This window comes from Pipistrellus kuhlii, unplaced genomic scaffold (genome assembly GCF_014108245.1).
Source record: "Pipistrellus kuhlii isolate mPipKuh1 unplaced genomic scaffold, mPipKuh1.p scaffold_m20_p_6, whole genome shotgun sequence".
Taxonomy (NCBI): domain Eukaryota; kingdom Metazoa; phylum Chordata; class Mammalia; order Chiroptera; family Vespertilionidae; genus Pipistrellus; species Pipistrellus kuhlii.
The window spans coordinates 23,854,428-23,875,291 of NW_023425562.1; the positions used below are offsets into that span (position 1 = coordinate 23,854,428).

At 49.5% G+C, this 20,864-nt stretch overlaps 1 protein-coding gene across 4 annotated transcripts in view; it reads right to left on the reverse strand.

Moving 5' to 3' along the window:
• The window catches only part of PREX1 (phosphatidylinositol-3,4,5-trisphosphate dependent Rac exchange factor 1), a 166,996-nt gene that overhangs the window by 49,605 nt on the left and 96,527 nt on the right, over window positions 1–20,864 (reverse strand). For all 4 annotated transcript variants that reach the window (XM_036418583.2, XM_036418585.2, XM_036418582.2 and 1 more), the window contains exons 6-10: window positions 11,712–11,873; window positions 7,270–7,403; window positions 2,935–3,053; window positions 2,280–2,429; window positions 143–290 (exon numbers count right to left, since the gene is read on the reverse strand). In XM_036418583.2, coding sequence (XP_036274476.1) covers window positions 143–290; window positions 2,280–2,429; window positions 2,935–3,053; window positions 7,270–7,403; window positions 11,712–11,873 — 713 coding nt within the window. The remainder of the gene's footprint in view (window positions 1–142; window positions 291–2,279; window positions 2,430–2,934; window positions 3,054–7,269; window positions 7,404–11,711; window positions 11,874–20,864) is intronic.

Below are 20,864 nucleotides of genomic sequence, written 5' to 3' on the forward strand. Positions count from 1 at the left end.
GGGTGCTTTAGTAGGTCTGCCCAGGAGGGCTCCTGTAGGGAGGGGTAGGACTGGGAAGAACCAGGTGGGTGCAGTCGCCTGCCCATCTCCAGCCTCAGCTGAGACCCAGGGACCCAGCAGAGGCCAAGGTCGGGCCACTCACTTGCCCAGGAAGCACTTGGGGACGGTGCTCAGCTTTCTCCGACGGTCCTTGATCAGGTTCACCTTCTTATTCATCATCATGTGGTAAAGCTTCTCCCCCTTCTCCGCAATCATGACATAGGCATCCCGTTCCATGCCCAGCTTCAGGCCTGCAGGGGAGGCACGGTCAGCACCAGGGACAGCACCAGCACTGAGGCGCGGAGGGGCTGGCCTGCAGCTCCTGAAAGCTATCCCCAGCTGTCCCCGACCACTGCCACAGCCAGTGGCCATCGATAGAGCACTCACTGCATTGTGGTCTCCGTCCTAAGCTCCTCGAAAGAACTCGGTAGGAGAGGATGGCTAAAAACCCCCATTTTGCAGATGGCAAAACTGAGGCCCAGACAAAAAAAAAAAAATCCCAGAGCAAGTAGCAGTTAAGCTTATTCAAGCCCTCAACCTGAGGATAGGTTTTCAAATTTAGAGGTTATTGGAAAGCCTGCTGAGATCTTCCTTCCAGCCAGGTATGGCTATTTGGCCATTTCTCTAGAAAATACAACACACACAGGACCCTGACCCAGATCACTGCCCCACCCCCCTCAACCCACATTTTCTACTTGGACCCTGTCTGCTCCTGACAATGGCAGGACTGACAAACAATCACAGGAAACACTATAAGCGCCCATTATACGCTACTTGGTCCTCAGGAATCCTACAAGCAAGGACCATTATCCCTATTTCACAGATGTAGAAACCGAGGCCCAGAGAAATTAAGTTCTCTGTACAAAATTAACTAGAAGTGGTAGAAGCAGAAGTAAGAGCCAGAAAGTTTTGCTACAGATCCATACTGCTGACCACAGCAACGTGCCGCGCCCCTGGAAGGTCAGGGTTCCGGTTTCTACTAACCAAGGCCCTCTCAAGCCACACCCCACTCGCGATCACCTATGCTCTGCACTAACCACAACCTTCGATTCTGACCACAGAGATCCTGATTCGCCACACCCAGGCCAGGCCACACCCCTGAACTCTGTCCCAGTCCTGACCACACGCCCAGCCCTGATCAGTTTCAGATGTCACAACCAGGGGCCAACTTTAGTAGCTTATTTAGCCTGATGCCATTTTAATAAATGTTGATGCAATATTTAAAATCAAGAAATAACACCTTAAAATTCAGATGTCTAGCTTCTTGAGGAAAATAAATAAATAAAATCAATGGATCTAGGCACGTTGGGCCTATATCCTTGAGAGGTGACAGTGATTTGTGCTTTGTAGGGATAGGAGAGACGAGGATAAATCTGGGATATATGTGAAAGGCAGAATTAAAAGGATTGGACCTACTGAATTTGGGGAGCAGGATGAAAACAAAGATGACACCACGAGTTGAATCGGAGGGGGGCCACTTACTGAGATAGGGAAGCTGATGGGAGGGGCAGGTCTGGGCAGAAGATCTGATGGAGGTGAAGGGTTCTGATGAGGCATGGTAAGTGTGAGATGTCTGTAGCTCGTGTGGGAGGTCAGGAAAGACTTTAGGATCCTGTGTCAAACTGCCCAGCAGGAACGTTCATCCCCACGTCTCAGGCAACCTCAGAGGTCCAGCAGCTGAAGTAACTTGCCCCAAACACAGCAGGTCTCGCTTTTCCACGCCCGGTAGTGACTGCACAACAGTCTACCACTACCCACCCCACCCTCACCCAGCTAGCACACCCAGCCCCACACTTCCTGTGGGAGCTGCCCGAGAGGTGCCTGGGCCCGGAGACTCATGGCCACAGCGTAGGCAGCTCTCCTGGACCCTCCTCCCCAACGCAGACTCGGTGAATCTCTGGCACAACCCCAGGAAAAGGCTGTAGAGCCATGGAGGAGGGAAGGCATCGCAGAGAGCATCTCTGCCACCAGACCTCCAGGGTGAAGGATGTCACGCATCCAAGAATGATCAATGACATGACCTTGGGCAAGTCCCTTCCCTTGGGCCTCAGTTTCACCATCTACCTAGTGGGCTAAAGCAGATGACCTCGGGTGATCTGAGATGCCACCAAGGTGCAATACAGCCCCAGAGCTCCCTGCCCTTTCCGAGTCCTGCTTCTAGTAGCTCTGACCTCCATGCCCCTCCCCCAGGCCCAGCCTCGGGGAAGCCCCCCAGAGCCACATCTCCCCAGAGAACTCACTCTCCCGCTGCTCCCGCTCTCGGATGATGGCATCCAGCCACTTCTGCTTCTCCTCCGCCGTCTTGGCCATGCAGACAAACCACTTGTTCTTGGCCGTGTTGTGGATCTTCCAGCCGTTGGTGACCGTGTAGCCATTGCTGTGGTAATCCGCTGGCAAAGGCAGGAGGCAAAGGTGGGTGAGCAGACCCCGCCACACAACTCTGAACGTTCCCGACCACACGCTTGCGAGTGAGTTGACAGGACAAGCCCAAAACCCTTAGGTATGTGGGTTTGGTGCTCTAACCACTGTACAGAACAGCCTGGGCTATATTAAATAAGCTTTTAAACTGAGAAATTGTGATTAAAATATTTAGTAATACTTAGGAGGTAAAAAAAAATATTTTTAAAGTAGGAGAATGATCATCGCAACATTTGGAAGTGATTACTTCTGAGGGGAAGGAGTACTGTGATGGGGAAGGGGGTTCCAGGGTGCAGACAGCTTTTGCTTTGTTAACATGAATGGTGGCTGCCCAGGTATTTATTTCTCATGCACGAGTTTCAGGCATTTTGTGTAGGTAGGTTCCATTTCAAATTAACATTTAAGAACTAATGAAACAGAGAGTGGGTCATGGAGCAGGAGGGACTGGGCTCAGGCAGGGCTTGGGTTGGGGCCTACCTGTCCCGTCTTCCACGTTCTCCACCTCCATGACTTCCGTGTTGATTCGGCCCCTGAAGATGTAGAGGGAGCCGTTGATGGATTTGGTCCTCTTGGTGGATTTCTTGCTCCCGGTGACCCTGAAAGACAGGGGGAAGTCAACATCCCCCACGCCCCACCTCAGGGGCGCGCCAGTGTCTGTGAGAAGACTTCAATGAAAAACTAACAAGAAGCAATAGAAACCCATTCTTCTTGACTAGAAAATGGGTTGAGGCTCTCAAAAAGTCTAATAAACAGGAACTTCCTGAAATAAGACCAGAGTGGAAGAGAGCTCAGAGTAGGCAGTCCATCCATCCACCTACTCACCATTCATTCATTCACTCAGGTGAATTCTATTAGAACCAAGGACACCTAAGATTCTGAGCTCCCGGGTAAGTGGTGCTGCCCCTGACTGGGAAAAAGGAGAGGGCACAGAGCTGGAGCTGTGATGAAATTAAGCATCTTGGCTTAATTTGTGAGCTGTGTGTGAGACACCAAGTGAAGGTAAAGATTTATGTTTCTTCTACTTTACAGACATGTGCCGGGCCTATCCTAACCACTTTACAGGTTTTATTTTACTTAATAAAAACAATCCTATGAGACTTTTATCCCCCATTGAAGGCCAGAGGCACAAAGAGCTGATATAACTCAAGGTCACAGTGGTAAGTGGCAGGCCTCTGAGTCTTTCTCTAAGAGACTAAGCACTCAGCTGAGACAGGAGACTTAGCTCTGCGACTCTGTTTCCCTCCGGAGAATGGGGGGTAGGCTTTTCAAACACTCTCTTCCACTCTGACATCCAAGGAGCCTCTACTTTTCTTTCTTTTTTTTTTTTTTTTTTAAGGAGCCTCTACTTTTGAATTAGACCAGAAACACTGAGTCAGAGACCTTCCCTGACCCCCGTCCCGGACGGGCGGTGCCCTGCGTGACCCAGGCAAAGACAAAACAGTCGGCAGACACCTCGCTGCGCCAGGCATTTCCGGTGACCACATCACAGTCGGGCCGGCTGTTCCGTCCACCACGGCCCAGTCCCTCTGGGACCTCTCGGAGCCCAGTCCTCTGGCTCCCGATCCAGAGGCAGGCACCTGGCCCCCTGCCAGGTCCTCTCGGGAGACAGATGTGCCTTCTCCCTCCACCAGCCCAGCTCACTCGCAGAACTGAGAAGGAAATGGCCTTGTGGCGGCCAAAGGGCGGCCGAGAAGGCCCACGTGGAGTCCGGAAGATCAGGACCAGCTGCTCTCGCTCAGACAGGTACAGCCACGCCATGAAGGATGGGCCTGCACTGGGGTAGCTGAAGTAACTCAGCAAACTCAGCCAAAGCTGAGGGCAGCCGAGACCGGTTTGGCTCAGTGGATAGAGCGTCAGCCTGCGGACTGAAAGGTCCTGGGTTCGATTCCGGTCAAGGGCATGAACCTTGGTTGCGGGCACATCTCCAGTAGGGGGTGTGCAAGAGGCAGCTGATTGATGTCTCTCTTTCATCGATGTTTCTAACTCTCTATCTCTCTCTCTTCCTCTCTGTACAAAATTAACAAAATATATCTTAAAAAAAAAAAAAAAAAAAAAAGCTGAGGGCAGGTCAGAGGCCTGAAGAAAGATGGTGCTTTCTGGGGAAAGTTCCTGATCCAGCCAGCCCAGGCCGGGCAGCGGGGAAGGGCGGGGGTGGAAGCTGGCAGTGGCCTTGGCACTGCCAAAGAAAGGATGGCCCCCGTGAGAACAGGCAGGAAGCAAGGAGGAAGAAGATGAGGAGAGGGATGAAGGGACAGAAGGACATGAAACAGACACAAATACACCTAACCCAGCGGACAGGCATGAAATATCAAATGAGGAAACATGCTGACCCAGCCACCACTAGATGGTAAACGAGGGAAACTAAGACCTCTACAGAGAAGGACCAGGCCCCAGAATAGGGAGGAAAGGGCGAGGGGAAGGGGCCTGTGGTTGAAGCACCTACTATGTACCAGCTGCGATGGGAAGGCACTGAATAGGATCTCAGCATGTGCAGAGGTACATTAACAGCAGCAGTAAGAGCAGCTGCCCCTTATTTTGTAAATTTTCTATGTGCCAGGCACACTTAACACATTCGTTCTTCACGAAGACTATGGCATAGCTGTTCACCCTATTTTACAGAAGAGAAAATTGAGGCAAAGTCACAGATGTAGATAAATCACTGAACAGGGTTTCAATTATTGAGCTGGGCTCTTAACCAAACACCACTGTAGGAAGGGGTTTATCATCCCTATTTTACAGAAGAGACAACTGAGGCTCAGAGTGGTCAGGCTGGAAGAGGAAGACAGAGAGAAGCCCACACATGTGCATGGAACACCCATTATTCATCCCATGGAAAGGCTCCTGCCCACCCCCTCAGGAGGCAGCAGAAACAGAGAAGGAAAATGAGGCTCAGACAGTAAGTGGCATGCCCAGACCAGAAAGGAGCTGGAGGGACTGCTCACAGCAGGGCCCAGAGTCTGAACCACCCTCAGCCTTAGCTTTCACTACAGAGGTGAAGCCTCCAGGAAGTCACCTAAGACAAAGTGACAGGAAGCACAATTCAAAAAGGGTGGCGCTGAGCCAGTCCTCTACCCGCTGAGCAAAAAACTAAGAGGCAGGAATCTCTCAGTCCACTATCTACCCATCCACGCATGCCTCCACCTAGCTGTCTAATTTTCCCTCTTCCCAATCATCCACCATAGCAACTACCATCCATCCACCCATCAACAACACATCTAAATGGTCATCTATCCACTAACCGCCAAACCTCCATCACCTACCCACCCTCCCATCCATTCATCAGCCTTTTGACTCAACAAACTATATATTAAGGCCCCAACTCACTATTGGTCCAAACATACCTCTGCCAGCTCGTCATGATTTCATATCCATTTCTCCATTTACCCAAACATCCATACATTCCCCCAACTTCTACCCATCCCTCCATCCCACCACCTCCTGCACCTCCAACCATTCAACCACTCACTCATTCACCTACTCACTCATCTATTCATAAATCAATTCATACATCCATCCAATCTATCCCTCCCTGCCTCTCTTCATAAGCCATTCATTCATCTCCCAAACCCCCTACTATCCATCTATCCCACCACCTCCTGCACCTCCAACCATTCAACCACTCACTCATTCACCTACTTACTCATCTATTCATAAATTGATTCATACATCCATCCAATCTCTCCCTCCCTGCCTCTCTTCATAAGCCATTCATTCATCTCCCAAACCCCCAACTATCCATCTCTTTGCCCATACATCCCATCACTCACACCTGCATCTACCAGTCATCCACCCATGCATTCACACCTAGACTCTACAGAATGCAAGAAGTTCCAGTGAAAGATACAAAGATGACAGTGGTACTATCCTTTCCCTTGAAAAGCTTAAGAACAGAAGAGTCCTCTCCCCTCAAACTCTCTGTCTTGGATTTTAGAATTACAAGATGTTGGTGTCACAAAAAACTTCAAAACTCCCATGATTGTCTCAACCTACACAGTCCAATATGGAAGCCACAGTTCTCGTGTGGCTACTGAACACTTAAAATGTGGCTAGTATAGCCTGGCTGGTGTCGCTCAGTGGTTGAGCCAAGAGGTCACCAGTTCGATTCCCATCAGGACACATAACCAGGTTGTGGGCTCAATCCCCAGTAAGGGGCACGCAGGAAGCAACCAATTGATCATGTTTCTCTCTCATTGATGTTTCTATTTCTATCCCTCTCCTCTTCCTCTCTCTCTAAAAATCAATAAAAACCCATTTTTTTAAAAAAAATTTAAATTTGACGAGTAAAAATTGAGATGTGTAGTAAGTATAACATACAGATGGGCCAAAAGTAGGTTAACAGTTGTTTGTATAGAAAATAATATAATAATAAATAATAACACAAAGATAAATTGTTTCAGGTACTCACAACTGTAAATCTAATTTTGCCCCAACCTGTACATACCACACTTTGAAGACTCAGTGTGAAATTTTTAAAAGAATTCAAAACATCTATGTAGTACTTTTTTTTAAACTTACTATGTTTAAAATGATAATATTCGGGGATGTAATGGGATACATAAAAACTTTTATTTAAATTCATCTCACTGGTTTTCTTTCATGTAATGTGTGTTTCAAAAACCACATTAAGTGTTCAATAACCTGTGTGGCTCAAACATTATATTTCTATGGACAGTGCTGATCTAGAACAAACCCCACAACTCAGAAGAGAAAAGGGAGCTGCCGAGAGGGATGCTGTCACCGTGAGAAACTGTCAGGGTTCAACCCAATCCCAGCCGCCCGGCCCACCTGAGCAGCCTGCCCCCAGCAGCTCACCTGGATTTCCGCTTGCAGTAGACCAGGAGGTTGTCAAACAGGAAGAAGGCCCTCTCCTGGATGTTGCCCGCGGAGATTTTTAACAAAGTCCCCTGCAGGAGGAGCTGGGTGCAGATGTCCGTGAGGTTGGACCCCTGGGAGAGTGACAACGGGCACAGTGAGTGAGCTGGCAAGTCCAGAACACGTGGGGATACCCTCTTCCCTCCCAGACACAACCGACCACTGCCTCCCTCACCCCAAAATCTAAATGCACCGCAAATCTGTCAGCGGACAGAAAACCAGTACCATGTGATCACTGGCTTCCATCTGCCGAGCGAGCCTTAACAATGCTGGGACGAGCATTCGGAGGTGACCATTCCTAGACATGGGACTTGGGGCTCAGGGAGATTAAAAAGACTCACTCAGTCAGACAGCATCTAGTTTTGTTTTGGGGAGCTTATTACCTATGCCTTCCTCCTCCTTATTTATTTACGTCTTGACTTTTTATTCCACCTCCCCCACAGAATGCCACTTGTTCAAGGTCACAGAGCTGGTGAGTGAGGTGGCCTCTCTGCCCTACCCACTACCTCTGCTCCCTTGGGCTGCCTCTTCAAAGGAAGCCTGAAAGGTGTTTGTGTGCAGTCATTGGTCAAGAGCAGGGGTCACAGAAGGGAAGACGCCACGTGTTCCCGGTAGCACAGGCAGCCGAGGCAGGGTGGGAAGGACACATCAGAACTTCCATTCGTGGGCATTTTACTTCTGTTCCCTCATGGGTGAGTAGTCGATGGGCTCTTAAACCAGAGCCCCCAGAGCCAGCGAGAGGCGTGTGCGCTGTTTCTCTCTGATGCATTTCTTTTTATTGCAACAGTCTGTGGGGCTTGGATCTGGAGATCTGGAGTGTCCCCTGGGGTCAGCCCACGCTGGGTGTGAGCTCCAGCCAAAGCTGCATGATGCCTGTTCATCTAAAACATCTGAGAAAGAAACCCTGCTTTGCTGCCACGGCTCCTCCTGTTGAGCGTGTGCGCTGAGCCCGGGAAGAAGGCGCTGTTCTGAGTGCTCTGCGTGCATCACTCCCAAACCCCCCGGTGACTCCAGGGGTACTGCCACCATCCAGACTTTCCGGGTGAGGAAGCGGAGGCACAGGAATCCACTCGCTTCCGCGGCATTGCCACATACGGCCATTCCTCGTGCTCCGCAAAATGGATTTATGGATTAACTTATCTGGTTTGAACTAAACCAGCCTTGCGACTAAAAAGGACAAGTGGCTTACAAAGGATCAGGCCCCATGAAACCGAGGATCAGATGTCAAACGAATGCTGCAGGCCCAAGCACACAGCAAGAGCATGGCCCAGAAAAGACTTTCCCCCTTTCCTCAAAGCAAGTCCTTGTCAGACATGTTCCGAGAGAGGCAACAACCACCAATAATCAGATTGGCAACAGGTCAAACAGAAAGGTCAGAAACGGTCAGGAAGAGAGTCAGAAATAAGCACTGGCCATCGCTATCACTCACCGTGAACGACACCTTAACTAGTCCTCTCCCCGGAGGCTGTAACTACTGACGGCATGAAGCCACGGCGAGTAGCCTCGCTGTTACACATTATTTATTCTAGCTAAAACGTATTATTTTCACAAGTCACCTTGAGGATGAAGCTCTATTTAAAAACCGTCCTACTGCAAAGAAAACCTTTCACATTTTCCAAAGTATTCCATACTTCACTTTATCCACAAAATGACAGCAGAACTTCAGAGATATTATCACTAAAATTAGACAAGGAGGGGAAAATAACACCAAGAGAGCAGGACAAACTAGCCTTAGGCAAGGAACTCGGCAGGTTCTAGGGCTGAGCTTCAAAACCAAGTCCCTGTGCCTCAGTTTCCTTATTTGTAAAATGGGAGTAACACCACCACCTCCCTGCTAATGTTGGAAATATATAACAGGGGCTCAGTAATTGCCAGCGATTCTTATTCTGGGTGGCTTTATTTCCTAGTGGAGTGATCAAAATGAGGGCCATTCTCAAACTGTACATTTTTCTGGGACAGGGGGGTCCCAAAAACCCTTAGTTCCTATTTCCCTGGGCCCTTACCAGAAGAAGGCATCTGGAAATCACTTCTGCTCCGGCTGCCAAACCGCTTGCTCAACACCCTCTCCTCAGGGGCCCACGTGAGACATTTCTTTTCCAGCTGGTTTCCAGGAAATGATCTATCTCCCAGAAGAACTGTTCTCTATCTTCCTTTTTTGACGATAAACGTTAAGTAACTTATATGCCCTGTTCTTTTCACTTTGGCTGCCAGGAAGCTCCAAATCCTAAGAGACAGGCGGTCGAATATGTCAACAATAGCTGCTCCCTATGTGAGCACATGTGTGGGAAGTGGCCACGTCACCCACTTCTGGCCAATAAGATGAGAGGGAAATTCCTCTGGGGCTTCGGGGAAAGGTTTTCCTCTCCGAGAGAGGAGTCCCTCTCACTGCCCTGGCTCTGCCCCTGGCTCCTTCTTCCTCCTGCTCTGGGCACAGGATGCCTGAAGCTGCTGCCACCTCGGAACCATGAGAAGAAGGCCAATGGGATGACAAGAGACCAAATCAGCGGAAACCGGTTTGGCTCAGTGGATAAAGAGAGCGTCAGCCTGTGGACTGAAGGGTCCCAGGTTCGATTCCGGTCAAGGGCATGTACCTTCGTTGTGGGCACATCCCCAGTAGGAGGTATGCAAGAGGCAGCTGATCGATGTTTCTCTCTCATCGATGTTTCTCTCTCATCGATGTTTCTAACTCTCTATCCCTCTCTCTCTTCCTTTCTGTAAAAAAAAAAATAAATAAATAAATAAATAAATAAAATATATTTTTTTTTAAAAAGAGACCAAATCAGAGCTCTGACATCACAAGGCTGAAATGAAAGTCCTGACCAACACACCTGATGATCAGGCGATGTGCATTTGTTGGAAACAGAATCCCAGCTATGTATTTTAGGCAGGAAGAAGTGAGAGCTTCCTCGATCAAAGAGGGCCTCAAGGGGTAGGAATTTCAGCCGGGGCTCCCAGCAAACCGAGAACAAGGCCCCTCCACGGCCACTGTCTCAGCCCTCCTGGGAAAAGGGCAAATCAGGACAGCCACTGCCTAAGCTGACCCTCCAGGAAAACGCCAACCTGACCGCAGGCCTCAGGAGCCGCTGCCTCCACCGTCCACTGCAAAGACATCCTGCCCTGCCACCAGCAACAACAAGAGAGGCCCCTGCCCTGCCTCCGGCACCCGGGAAGCTGGAGCCTGGCCCTCGGCACGTGCTGCCACAGAAAGCCAAACATGGCCGAGGCTGTGCTTTGCTGCAAGACAGGACAAGGGTGGCCTCCATCCGCCCCTGCCTCCCAATGTCAAGCAGCTGGGTCTGATCTTGGCCAATCACATTCCAAACCCGAGCAACAAGGGGGTCTGAGTTCTTTGTTCTCCAGTCTCGGCCAGGCGGGACGGCCGAGGGGAAGGAGGGTGGGGGACGTGGCGAGCATTACTCCAGATGAGGAAACTGAAGCAAAGGAATCCCTCCACACGCAAGGGGCCCACAATCCCCACATCTTCACTGAACACCGATCCCGCTCCTCTCTGCAGCCACACCCTCAGCCCCTTAGCGATACAGAGTCACACTTACGATTTCCTCACACAGGGAAAAGAAGCGGAAAATCCCAAACACAGCGAGTGCCAGAAAACCCAAAGGCAGATGATTCAGAGGATAATCTGTGTCCACAGACTCTTTGATTTTTTTTTTATTTTTTTTTTTGCTCCTAATCTCCCCTTCCAGCTGCATTTACTCTGATATATTTTTTTTTTTATTTACTCAGATTTTCCCATTTCCTTCTATGGATTTGTAGGATCTCTAATAATCTAAGAAAGATGTCGAGGTTTAAACAAATAAATTACACACAGTCAGAAGATCTCAAGAATCCCATCCCCTAATAATCATGATGATAGCAACATCAATAACTACCATGGATTGAGGACTTATACTATGTGCCAGGTATCAATGAGGAAGCTGAAGTTCAGAGAAGTTAAGACACTGACCTAAAGTCACACCCAGCAAGGAAGTATCAGAGCCAGAATCCTGTCCTGGAGTAGACCCCAGACCTTGATATCAAAAAAAAATCTAAGGCCTATGGGCACCAGGCAGGTAAGGCAACTTGTGAAAGAGAGTGATTGGGGAGTCATAGGGCATGGTGGAGACTGAGGAAAACCGGAAGCTCTGGTGGCTACTACTGTGAAAAATGGGAGCCCAGGGTTACTGTTTTTCAAAGGACACCTGAAGAGTACATTTTTATGTGCACTTAATTGAAAAATAATTAAACCACTTCTTTACAAATATGATGTAGGCTAAACAAAACACGCTACCGGCTGAATTGAGTGCCCAGGCCAGTCTGTTGCTGCAGCTGCACGCTCTCTGTGCCCCTGGCAACCCGGAGGGCCCCTCCTGCCCCAGACTCACCTCCCAGCCTTCGATGTGGGACTGCAGCTGCTCCAGCGCCTCCAGCTTCTCCATCTGCCTCTTGGTCTCATTGATGTTGGAACACACGGTCTTCATGGCCTGCAGGGCGCTCTGGACCGCAGGGTGGTCCGGGTGCTTTCCGGGCGTCCTCTTGGCGAGCTCCTAGGGAAGAAGTGAGGGCAAGAATAAGAGACATCACCAAAACCGGTTTGGCTCAGTGGCTAGAGCGTCGGCCTTCGGACTGAGAGGTCCCAGGTTTGATTCCGGTCAAGGGCATGTACCTTGGTTGCGGGCACAACCCCAGTGGGGTGTGTGCAGGAGGCAGCTGATTGATGTCTCTCTCTCATTGATGTTTCTAGCTTTCTATCCCTCTACCTTCTTCTCTGTAAAAAAAAAAAAAATCAATAATATATATATATATATATATATATATATATATATATATATATTTTTTTTTATTTTTTTTTTATTTTTTATTTTTTTTTTAAGAATAAGAAGCATTAACCCAGAGGGGATCAAACCTGGCTTCAAGGTCGCCCAGCCTGCTATATGAAAACTTTATGACCTGGGGCTGGGAAACATCATTCATTCAATAAATGTCCCTTGAGCACCTCTTCCATAGCAGGCAGTATTCTAAGATCTGGGGACAAATTTATTAATAAAACAAGAGAAAACTTCTTCACCTGGTGGGTATTATGTTCTATAAAAGATCAGATAAAATAATGAAAAATCGAGTATATAATTCATTGTCGGGCAGTGATAAATACTATGAAGACAAATCAGAATGAGGGAGCTAGAGAGTCATAGGAAAAAAAGGTGTTCTCTCAAATAGAGGGGTCAGGAAGACCCTTGTGTGGAGGTGACATGTGAATAGAGACCAGAGAAGCAAGGGAGAGAGTCCTGAAAAAATCTGTGGGTAAAGTGTGCCTGGTAGAGGGAACAGCATATGCAAGGGGTCTGAAGTGGGAGCACATGCGGCAGGTAACAAAGAACCGTGAGGAGGTGGTGTGGCTGGAGCAGGATAAATGAGAGAGAGGAGAGAGAGAGAGAGGACAGGACAGGACAGGACTGGGCAGGACTGGGCAGAGAAAGGTGGTCGCGGATATGGCCCTGGCCCAGCCATTTTCTCATCTGTAAAATGGGTATCGATAATGCTTTGCCCTGGGGGGCTGAGTGAGAAAGGTGAAGGAATTAAGAAGTACAAACTGGTAACCACAAAATAGTCACAGGGATGCAAAATGTGTCATAGTGAATATAGTCAATAGCATTGTGATAACTATGCACGGTGTCAGGCGGGTAGTAGACTTATCGGGGGGATCACTTCGTAAATTACGTAAATGTCTAACCACTATCCTGTATACATGGAACTGACATAAAGTCACATTAAATGTCAACTCTAAGTAAAAATAAAACACACCTTGCCTTCACAGGGACATGGCGGAGGGTGTAAGGAGGCTAGTCAGAGTAGACCTTTAACCCCTGAACTTCCCCCACCACAAGCACAGGCAAGGACATTCTCCAGGTCAGGCCAGTCTTATCCAAGGGCTTCCGTCGTCTCCTAAGTGTGATGAGAGAGGAACTGAGGAGGAAGGGACTAGCCAGGCCTGAAGCTATCAGGGAAGTCTTCCCAAGTGAATCACTCCTCCAGCCATACCAGCAAACATGTTTCTTTAGTCATGTGACCTAGACATGACTCTCCCCACAACTAGGCTCTCTGAACACAAAACATCTGAGCAGGGGCAGAGCCCGGGGAATACCTAGACTCACCGAGGACAGAGAAGGAAGGGGGGCAGGGGTTTGCCCTGGGCCACCCTGCACAATGACAACGCCAGCCCCTCCAGAGCCAGGCTGATGGCCTTGCCCAACATCCGCCTGTGAGCCCGTGTGGTTTCACAAGCAGGCCTGAGGTGAGCACTTCCTAGAAGAGAGGATGTCAGACTACAGGAACCCGGCGTTTCTGAAAGGCCCCTCATGCCCCCTCGCTCCCCTCCAACCACGCTTTTACCAAAAGGGAGCCACTGGCTGTGTGTGGGGGCAGCCCCTTTGGGCCTGAGGTGTGGGGTCCGCCTGGGACAGAGGCCTCAAACTCCAGACCAGCATAAGAAGACAGATCCAGGAAACCACAGGGTAAAAGCAAAGCTGGATCTGTCACTGGAAGAAGTGGCAGTCTCCAGCACTCGCTCTGACGTGGGCGTGGTGGAGGCCCAGGAGACAAGGCAGTTGGGAAGCCATGCTGTCCTCTCCACAATGAGAAAAAGGTGGCCCGTGGGAGTGGAGGGTGTCACCCATGGCGGCCGGACCACCAGAGGACACCCACTCTCTGAAGACACTCCAGCCAGCTGCAGGCTCTGTCCAAGCCCCAGAGGCGGAGCTGTCACCTCTACCCAACACTTCCCTGCACTTGCAGTTCTGGGGTCCCCTCAGATGTGACATCTAGGATGACAGCAAGATTCAAATGAAGAGGCCTGACAAGACCCAACACCACTTAAAGAAAAAAAGAAAAGAAGAAGAAAAAACATCTGGAAGTCCAAGAAAACCCAGAAGTGAAAAGCTGTCCAGCACAGCAAAGAAAACCTCCAGGCCTGCAAACTCTATGGAAATTTCATGCAAAAACATTTCTGATTTTAACCATTTCAGCCCGTGCTTCAAGGCTGGGAGAACTGAGGCCCCGCAGATTATGAATAAGTGGAGGAACGAAATAATGCACATGAGTCTTAAAAACGCCATCCTTCCACTGAGAGAGGGAGGGGCATACAGTGGTTGAGGGCTCAGGACTGGGAGTCCAAGTTCTGGCTTCAACCAGGACATACTGTATGTGTGACCTTAGGTAAGTCACCTCCCGTTTCTGAGCCTCAGTCTCCTCGCTCTGCAGTGCAGGACTGGAGCAAAGCCCAGGACATAAACCAGGCCCCGCAGGCCAAATGCTATTGCCAGCCTCTCTCAGCAAAGCAGAAGTGCTGGCCACTCCGGGCCTGTGTTTCCACCTACCACTAACAATTGGCCTGACTGGCAGCCACTCCTTACACAGGACAGGTGCTCTGCAGTTGGCCACAGTCACCATCCCACTGAGTTCTATCTAATCTACTCACTTTCTTATACAGGATGGTGGTGGCAGTAGCTATAAATTCCAATACAGAAGTAAAATGAAAAGGAATAAAAAGAAAAAGAGTAACTAAACAAAAAAACAACAAAAAACAAAACTAAAATTATGCAAACTTAAGCGAGAAAGGGTGAAGAAAACAAAAATAGAAAAAAAAATGGTAGAAATAAATTCAAATGTATCAATAAGTAAAATAAATGTAACTGGGCTAAACTCTCCAGTTAGAAGATAGGGATTGACAGATTTTTAAATTCTAACTTTGTGTAGTTTATAAAAGAAGTACCTAAACCCTAAGGATAGAGAATGGTTGATAGTAAAAGGATAAAACAAAATATGTCATGAAAATGCTAATTTTAAAAACTACTATAGTTCTATGACTATTGGGCAAAATGAACGTTGAGACAATAAAAAAATAGCTAATACTTAATAAGCACTTAGGAGCACTTTGCATGTATTATTTCATTTAATCTTCACAATAACCCATGACCAAGGCACTATCTATCTGATAAAGGAGGAAACTCAGGGACAGAGAACTTAAGTCTCTTCTCAAGAAGTTACACTAATAAGTTCAGGAACTGGAATAAAAATAAATCACTACAATATTAGAGAAGCTAACATTTACCAAGCATGACTATCTACCTAGTCATATGCATGTTTTTGTCAGTTTTCCCACGCACTGTCTTTGCAGCAAGCCTGGGAGGCAACCACATGTCACATTTTGCAGATGACACAATGGAGGCACCGAGAGGTTAAACAACTCGCACTTGGTCGCACGCTAAGAGGTTGAGCTAGAGCCACACCAATCGATTGTGGCAGAAAGCAGAATGCAGGCAGGACTCCCAGGGACAGAGATCCACGAAGGCTACTGGAGGACCAGATACACAAGCGCGGCTTTGACAGGAGGAAAGCAGGTCTCTCGCCCTGAAAGAGGAGGCTTCCGTTCCTTGAGCTATTGTTGCTCACCACACAGGAAAGGACCTGAATTGCGGCTGAGATGCTGGAACAGCCTTAGGCTAAGGTGTCACTTCACAGCCCAAAAGGCAGGATGGAGGGTAGGCACTGTGGTTAGGGGAGGATGGGAGCTTGGGCAGGGAAGACCACAGTGCAGAGACCTCTGATTTCCTGTGCCTTCTCAGCAAGACGGTGACAGTGCCAGATCCCTGGCAGATGGAGGGCCCATTTCCTAACATCAGAGTCAGACGAGAACCAAAGAGATGACACAAATATCCAGGATAATACAGAAAACCTTGGCAAATAATAGGAAAACAACTACCCAATTGAAAACGGGCTAATGGTGTGAAGAGGCAGTTCTCATAAAATGCATCCCCCACCACGGCTACCAACGTAGTCCAGCCATCTCCTCCCTGGATCACTGAGGTCAACTCCCCTCTGGACTCCCACCTCCACTCTCCCCGCCCACAGTCCATTCTCCACAGACAGCCAGAGGGGTCCTGTGGGAACTAAGCCATACCTTGTCCCTCCTCTGCTCAGAACCTCCCTATGGCACCCCCCTCACTCAGAGAAGACAAAGACCCTACAAGGACCCACAATGCCATACATAAGCTGGCCCCATCACCTCTCTAACCTCAGTCCCCCACTTTCTACCTCGTATCTCTGGCCTCCTTGCTGCTCCTCAGACACATTCCTACCTCAGGGCCATTGCACTGCCTGTTCCCTCTGGCTGGAAGATTCTTCCCCAAGGAACCTTCCTCATCTCTTTCAGGTCTTTGTTCAAAAGTCCCTTCTCAATCCATCACTCTTAGCTTGATACATTTCTCTCCAAAGCACCCATTCCACCTACAGGAACATATGCATTTCCTATTCGTTTGCTGTCTGCCCCCCCCCCCCCCCCCCCCTCCAGCAGAACAGCAGAACACAGAGGTAGGAGTTTGGGCAGTTTTTCTCACTTTGTATCTCCAGCACCTAGTACGATGCCTGACACATACTAGTTGCTGAATAAAGAGTTTGGGAATGAATTCATGGCTTCAAAACCCCTGAACACTGTACCACCAACTGTGGCTCTCTCTTGGAGGTAATCAGGAAGTCTACAAGGGATCTGCTAAGTAACGTCCCCAGTGCCCAGAATGGCACCTAGCGCGCAGTAGGTGCCTCCCAATCACTCATTAGATGACTAGAAATATCATCCTATTGCTGCCAACTGTTCCTGAATGCAGAACTGAAGACCTCCAGGGGAAAGCTCCTGATTTTCAAATGCCAACTTGATTTAAAACTTGTCAAACACCTGGGGGCCAAACTTGATCATAGCAGCATGGCGCCCCTGGAGATGGATGCAGCCCATCACTAAGGAGGTACTGGCCTCAGTGCTCGGTGCAGGAGGATGGCTGGAAAGGGAAGGTTCCCAGAGCATGGGATATGTGCTAATCACAGCTCTCCAAAGGATTTTAGGGGGCACACCAGAAAACTTTATGTGTGTGGGGAGGGAGCCAACAGGACTGCCTAATGGACTAGATATGGGGTGGGTCAGAAATAACTCCCGGGCTTGGCCTGAGCAACCAGAAAGAAGTGAGACCAGCCCGGGCAGTGTGACTCAGTTGTTGAGCATCATTCCAAGTAGCATCGGTTTGACTCCCAGTCAGGGCACATGCCCAGGCTGCAGGCTTGATCCCCAGTAGGGGACATGCATGAAGCAGCCAATCAATGTTTCTATCTCTCTCTCCCCCCTCTCCCTTAATCTCTCTCTACAAAATCAATAAAAACATACTTTTGAAAAAAGAAGAGAAGCCATTTACAGAGATGGGGGTGAGGAAGTAGGATGGGCGAGAAGACAGGCCTGGGGCAAGGGGAGAGCCAGCATTTGGTTTGCGACATGTTAGGTAGGAGATGCCGGCTAGACACAGATGCCAAGCAAAGTCCCGCCGAGGCTAAGGGAGAGATGCATGCTGGAAGTCAGTGGCCCAGAGATGGAGTTTAAAGCCATGGGAATGTCCGCACAAAAATCTGTAGGTGCATGTACATAATAGCACCATTCGTTATAGCCAGAAAGTGCGAAGCCAAATGTCCACAGATGAATGGATAAACAAATCATGGTTTATCCACACAATGGAATATTACTCAGCTGTAAAAAAAAAAAAAAAAAAAAAAAAAAAAAAAAAAAATGAAATTGTGAGCCATGCCCCAACGTGGATGAGCCTAGAAAATACTGTGCCACCTAAAAGAAACCAGACCCAAAAGGTTAGATATGATGATTTCCCTTTATGTGAAATGTGCAGAATAGGCAATCCGTAGAGACAGGAAGTGGGTGGTTGCCAGGAGCTGGGGGAGGGGAGGAGGGAAAAGGGAAGTGACTACTAAATGCGTCCAGAGTTCCTTTTGGGAGGGATGATGAAAATATTTCTAAAATGATGATGGTGATGGTTGTCCAACTTCTGAATATTCTTTAATAAAATAAGAAAATCCAGAGTAAACAAGCCCTCCAGGAGCAAGTCTAGACAGAGTCAAGGGCCAAGGACTGAGGCCCGGGGCCCACCTACGCTTGGAGGTCTAGAAGGTGAGCAGCCAGCAAAGGAGACGGAAGGGGTTAGAGAGGCAGAAGGCAAAGGGGAACAGAGGGACTGGAGCGCCGGCTGCCCCCTTTAGACAGATGTGCCCTCCAAGTTGCCCCCTGCCTGCCTCGCTTGCTCCCATTCGGCAGCCGGCAGGTCCTGGGGGAAACCCCAGTCCAAGACAGAGCCCTATGGATCCTGAGCCACTCCAGCAGCCAGTGCACAGGCAGCGCCCCAAGGAGCTCTGGCATCGGCAGGAAACAGCTCAAAGGGTCGGTGACAGTCTGTCTCGCCGCGGCACCTGCCATTTGAGCACCAGGGGCATTACCCCAAACCTGAATCATTTCCCTGGAACAGCCGACGGAAAACTCAACAAACCCTGAAAATGCCAACTGTCTATGCCGGGTCTGGGCGGAAGGCTGAAATAGAATGTTCCAGCTATTCTTAGGCAATGTTCAAGTTCAGCTTTTTGGGGCTGTTCCCAAAGAGGCTTTCATTCTCGCCTTTTCCCTCTTCCCGCCCAGGCTCCTCCATCCTGCTCGCCTACTTAATTCAAGCTCAGCTCAAACCAGGGGCTCAGAGGGCCTCAGGGGCATCTGCGAGGGCGTCAGAACCAGGGGCCGGAGGCGAGGCTTGACCCTACCCACTCCCTGCTCAAGGGATTGTCTTTTATAACCCACTGGAAAATGTGACAGAAAGGAGGAACTCAGGGGGGGTACGAAGAATTCCCCTCCGTCCCAGCTGTTTTCTGATGCGAGCATTTCAGCTGTGGGTGCCAAAGGCCGGACACACAGAGCACTTCGGTCGGGCGGGCGGCATGGCATGGGCCCACAGGAATCTGAGGTCCCGCTGGCCGGTCCCCCAGTGCTCTCTGAGCCTCGGATAAACACAGCTGGAGACAGAGGAAACTGAGCCTGTAAACAGCCATTTGGTCAGGAGAGCAAACCCACAGCCCGGCTCCAACCATTTCCTGTGGGCAGTTATTCCTCCAGCAGCTGCCGGCGGGCCGGCTCTGTCCCTCTCTGCTCTTCTGGGAATCCAGAACCCAGAAGCCCTGCCAGACCGAACTGTGGCCCCTGGGGCTGAGCAGGCCTCGGAAACACATGGGCCTCGCAGAGAGGGCTGAAGTCCACCCATCCACACAGGCCCAGCCCCACGGGCTATTGGAATACGTTATAGCACATGTGTCAAACACAAGGCCCGCGGGCCAAATCCGTCCCGCCAGGCCTTGCAATGTGGCCCGCACCGCGCTGTCATCACTGCACTCCGCTGCGTTTCCATCACAATGACAGTTTATGACTGTTCAGTAAACCATTCGGCCCGCGATTTAGGCTGGATTTTAGATTTTGGCCCCTTCTCTGATTGAGTTCGACACCCCTACGTTATAGGAACTGCCATTCCAGAGGCACACTGGGATCCCAGACTTCCCCAAGATCCAGAAATCCGGGGGTTAATCAACACCTAGGGAACCTCAGCTGGTGGTTCTTCTAACGGGTCAAATGCTTAAGGTTTTGAAAACCAGGGAAGGAGGAGCAGACCAGTCCCTGAGCCATGACACACTAGGTCACCGACCTTCCCAGACTCCCCACTTAGGGAACTGAGGTCAGCATGCCCAACACCCAGCCCTTTGGCAGCCTTAGCACCTCCAAGTGCTTCCCAACAGGCTGTGGAGTGGATAGGGGAATTCTAGAATCCACAAATCATGGTTCTGCCTCCTTACCCACTGTGTGGCCTTGAGCAGACCCCTTCCTTTCTCTGTGCCTCAGTTGCCTTGTCTCTAAAATGGGGTAATTAAAGTGGCTACCTCATCGAGTTGCTCTAAGAAATAAGTAAATAAGTAAATAAGGGTCTCATCATCAAAACAACCTTATTAATACAAACTATGTATTACAGATGAGAAGCTGAGGCATGGAGAAGTGACTGGCCCAAGATCACACAGCTCGTAAAAGGCAGAGCTGGGTTCAAACCCAGGCAACCTGTGGCTGCCAAGTGTCAGCAAGCTTCTCCTGTGAAGGCCCAGATAGTAAATATTTTAGGCTTTGCTGGCCACATCCGGTCTCTGTCACACAGTCTTCTTTGTCTTAGGGTTTTGTTTTGTTTTGACAGCCCTTTAAAAAATGTAAACACCACTCGCAGCTCATGGGTTGTACACAAACAGGCCAAGGGCTAGATGTGACCTGGCAGCCACAGCTTTGCTAGCCCCTGACTTAAGCCGGTACAGAACACTCTCCTTAAATGCCGGCAATTCGCTCACCTATGGAAAACACACCACCCAGACCAAATAAAGAGCGTTGGCAAAAGTCCAATTTGGTCCACAGGCTACCAATTGGCAAGGTCCACATAGCGCTCCTCCTGCACCAAGCTGGAGAGCTGAGCTACGTATGACATCGCCAACACCCCCTCAGGGGATCCAGGTAGCTACAAGAGCCACTGCAGAAAGTCCTTCGGAGATTCCGGGGAGGGAAAGACCCCAGCAGGCCAGGGGAGGTGAGGGGACAGCGTGGCCCACCTCCCATAGCTGCACACGGCACAGGCTTGTGTTCACAGGCA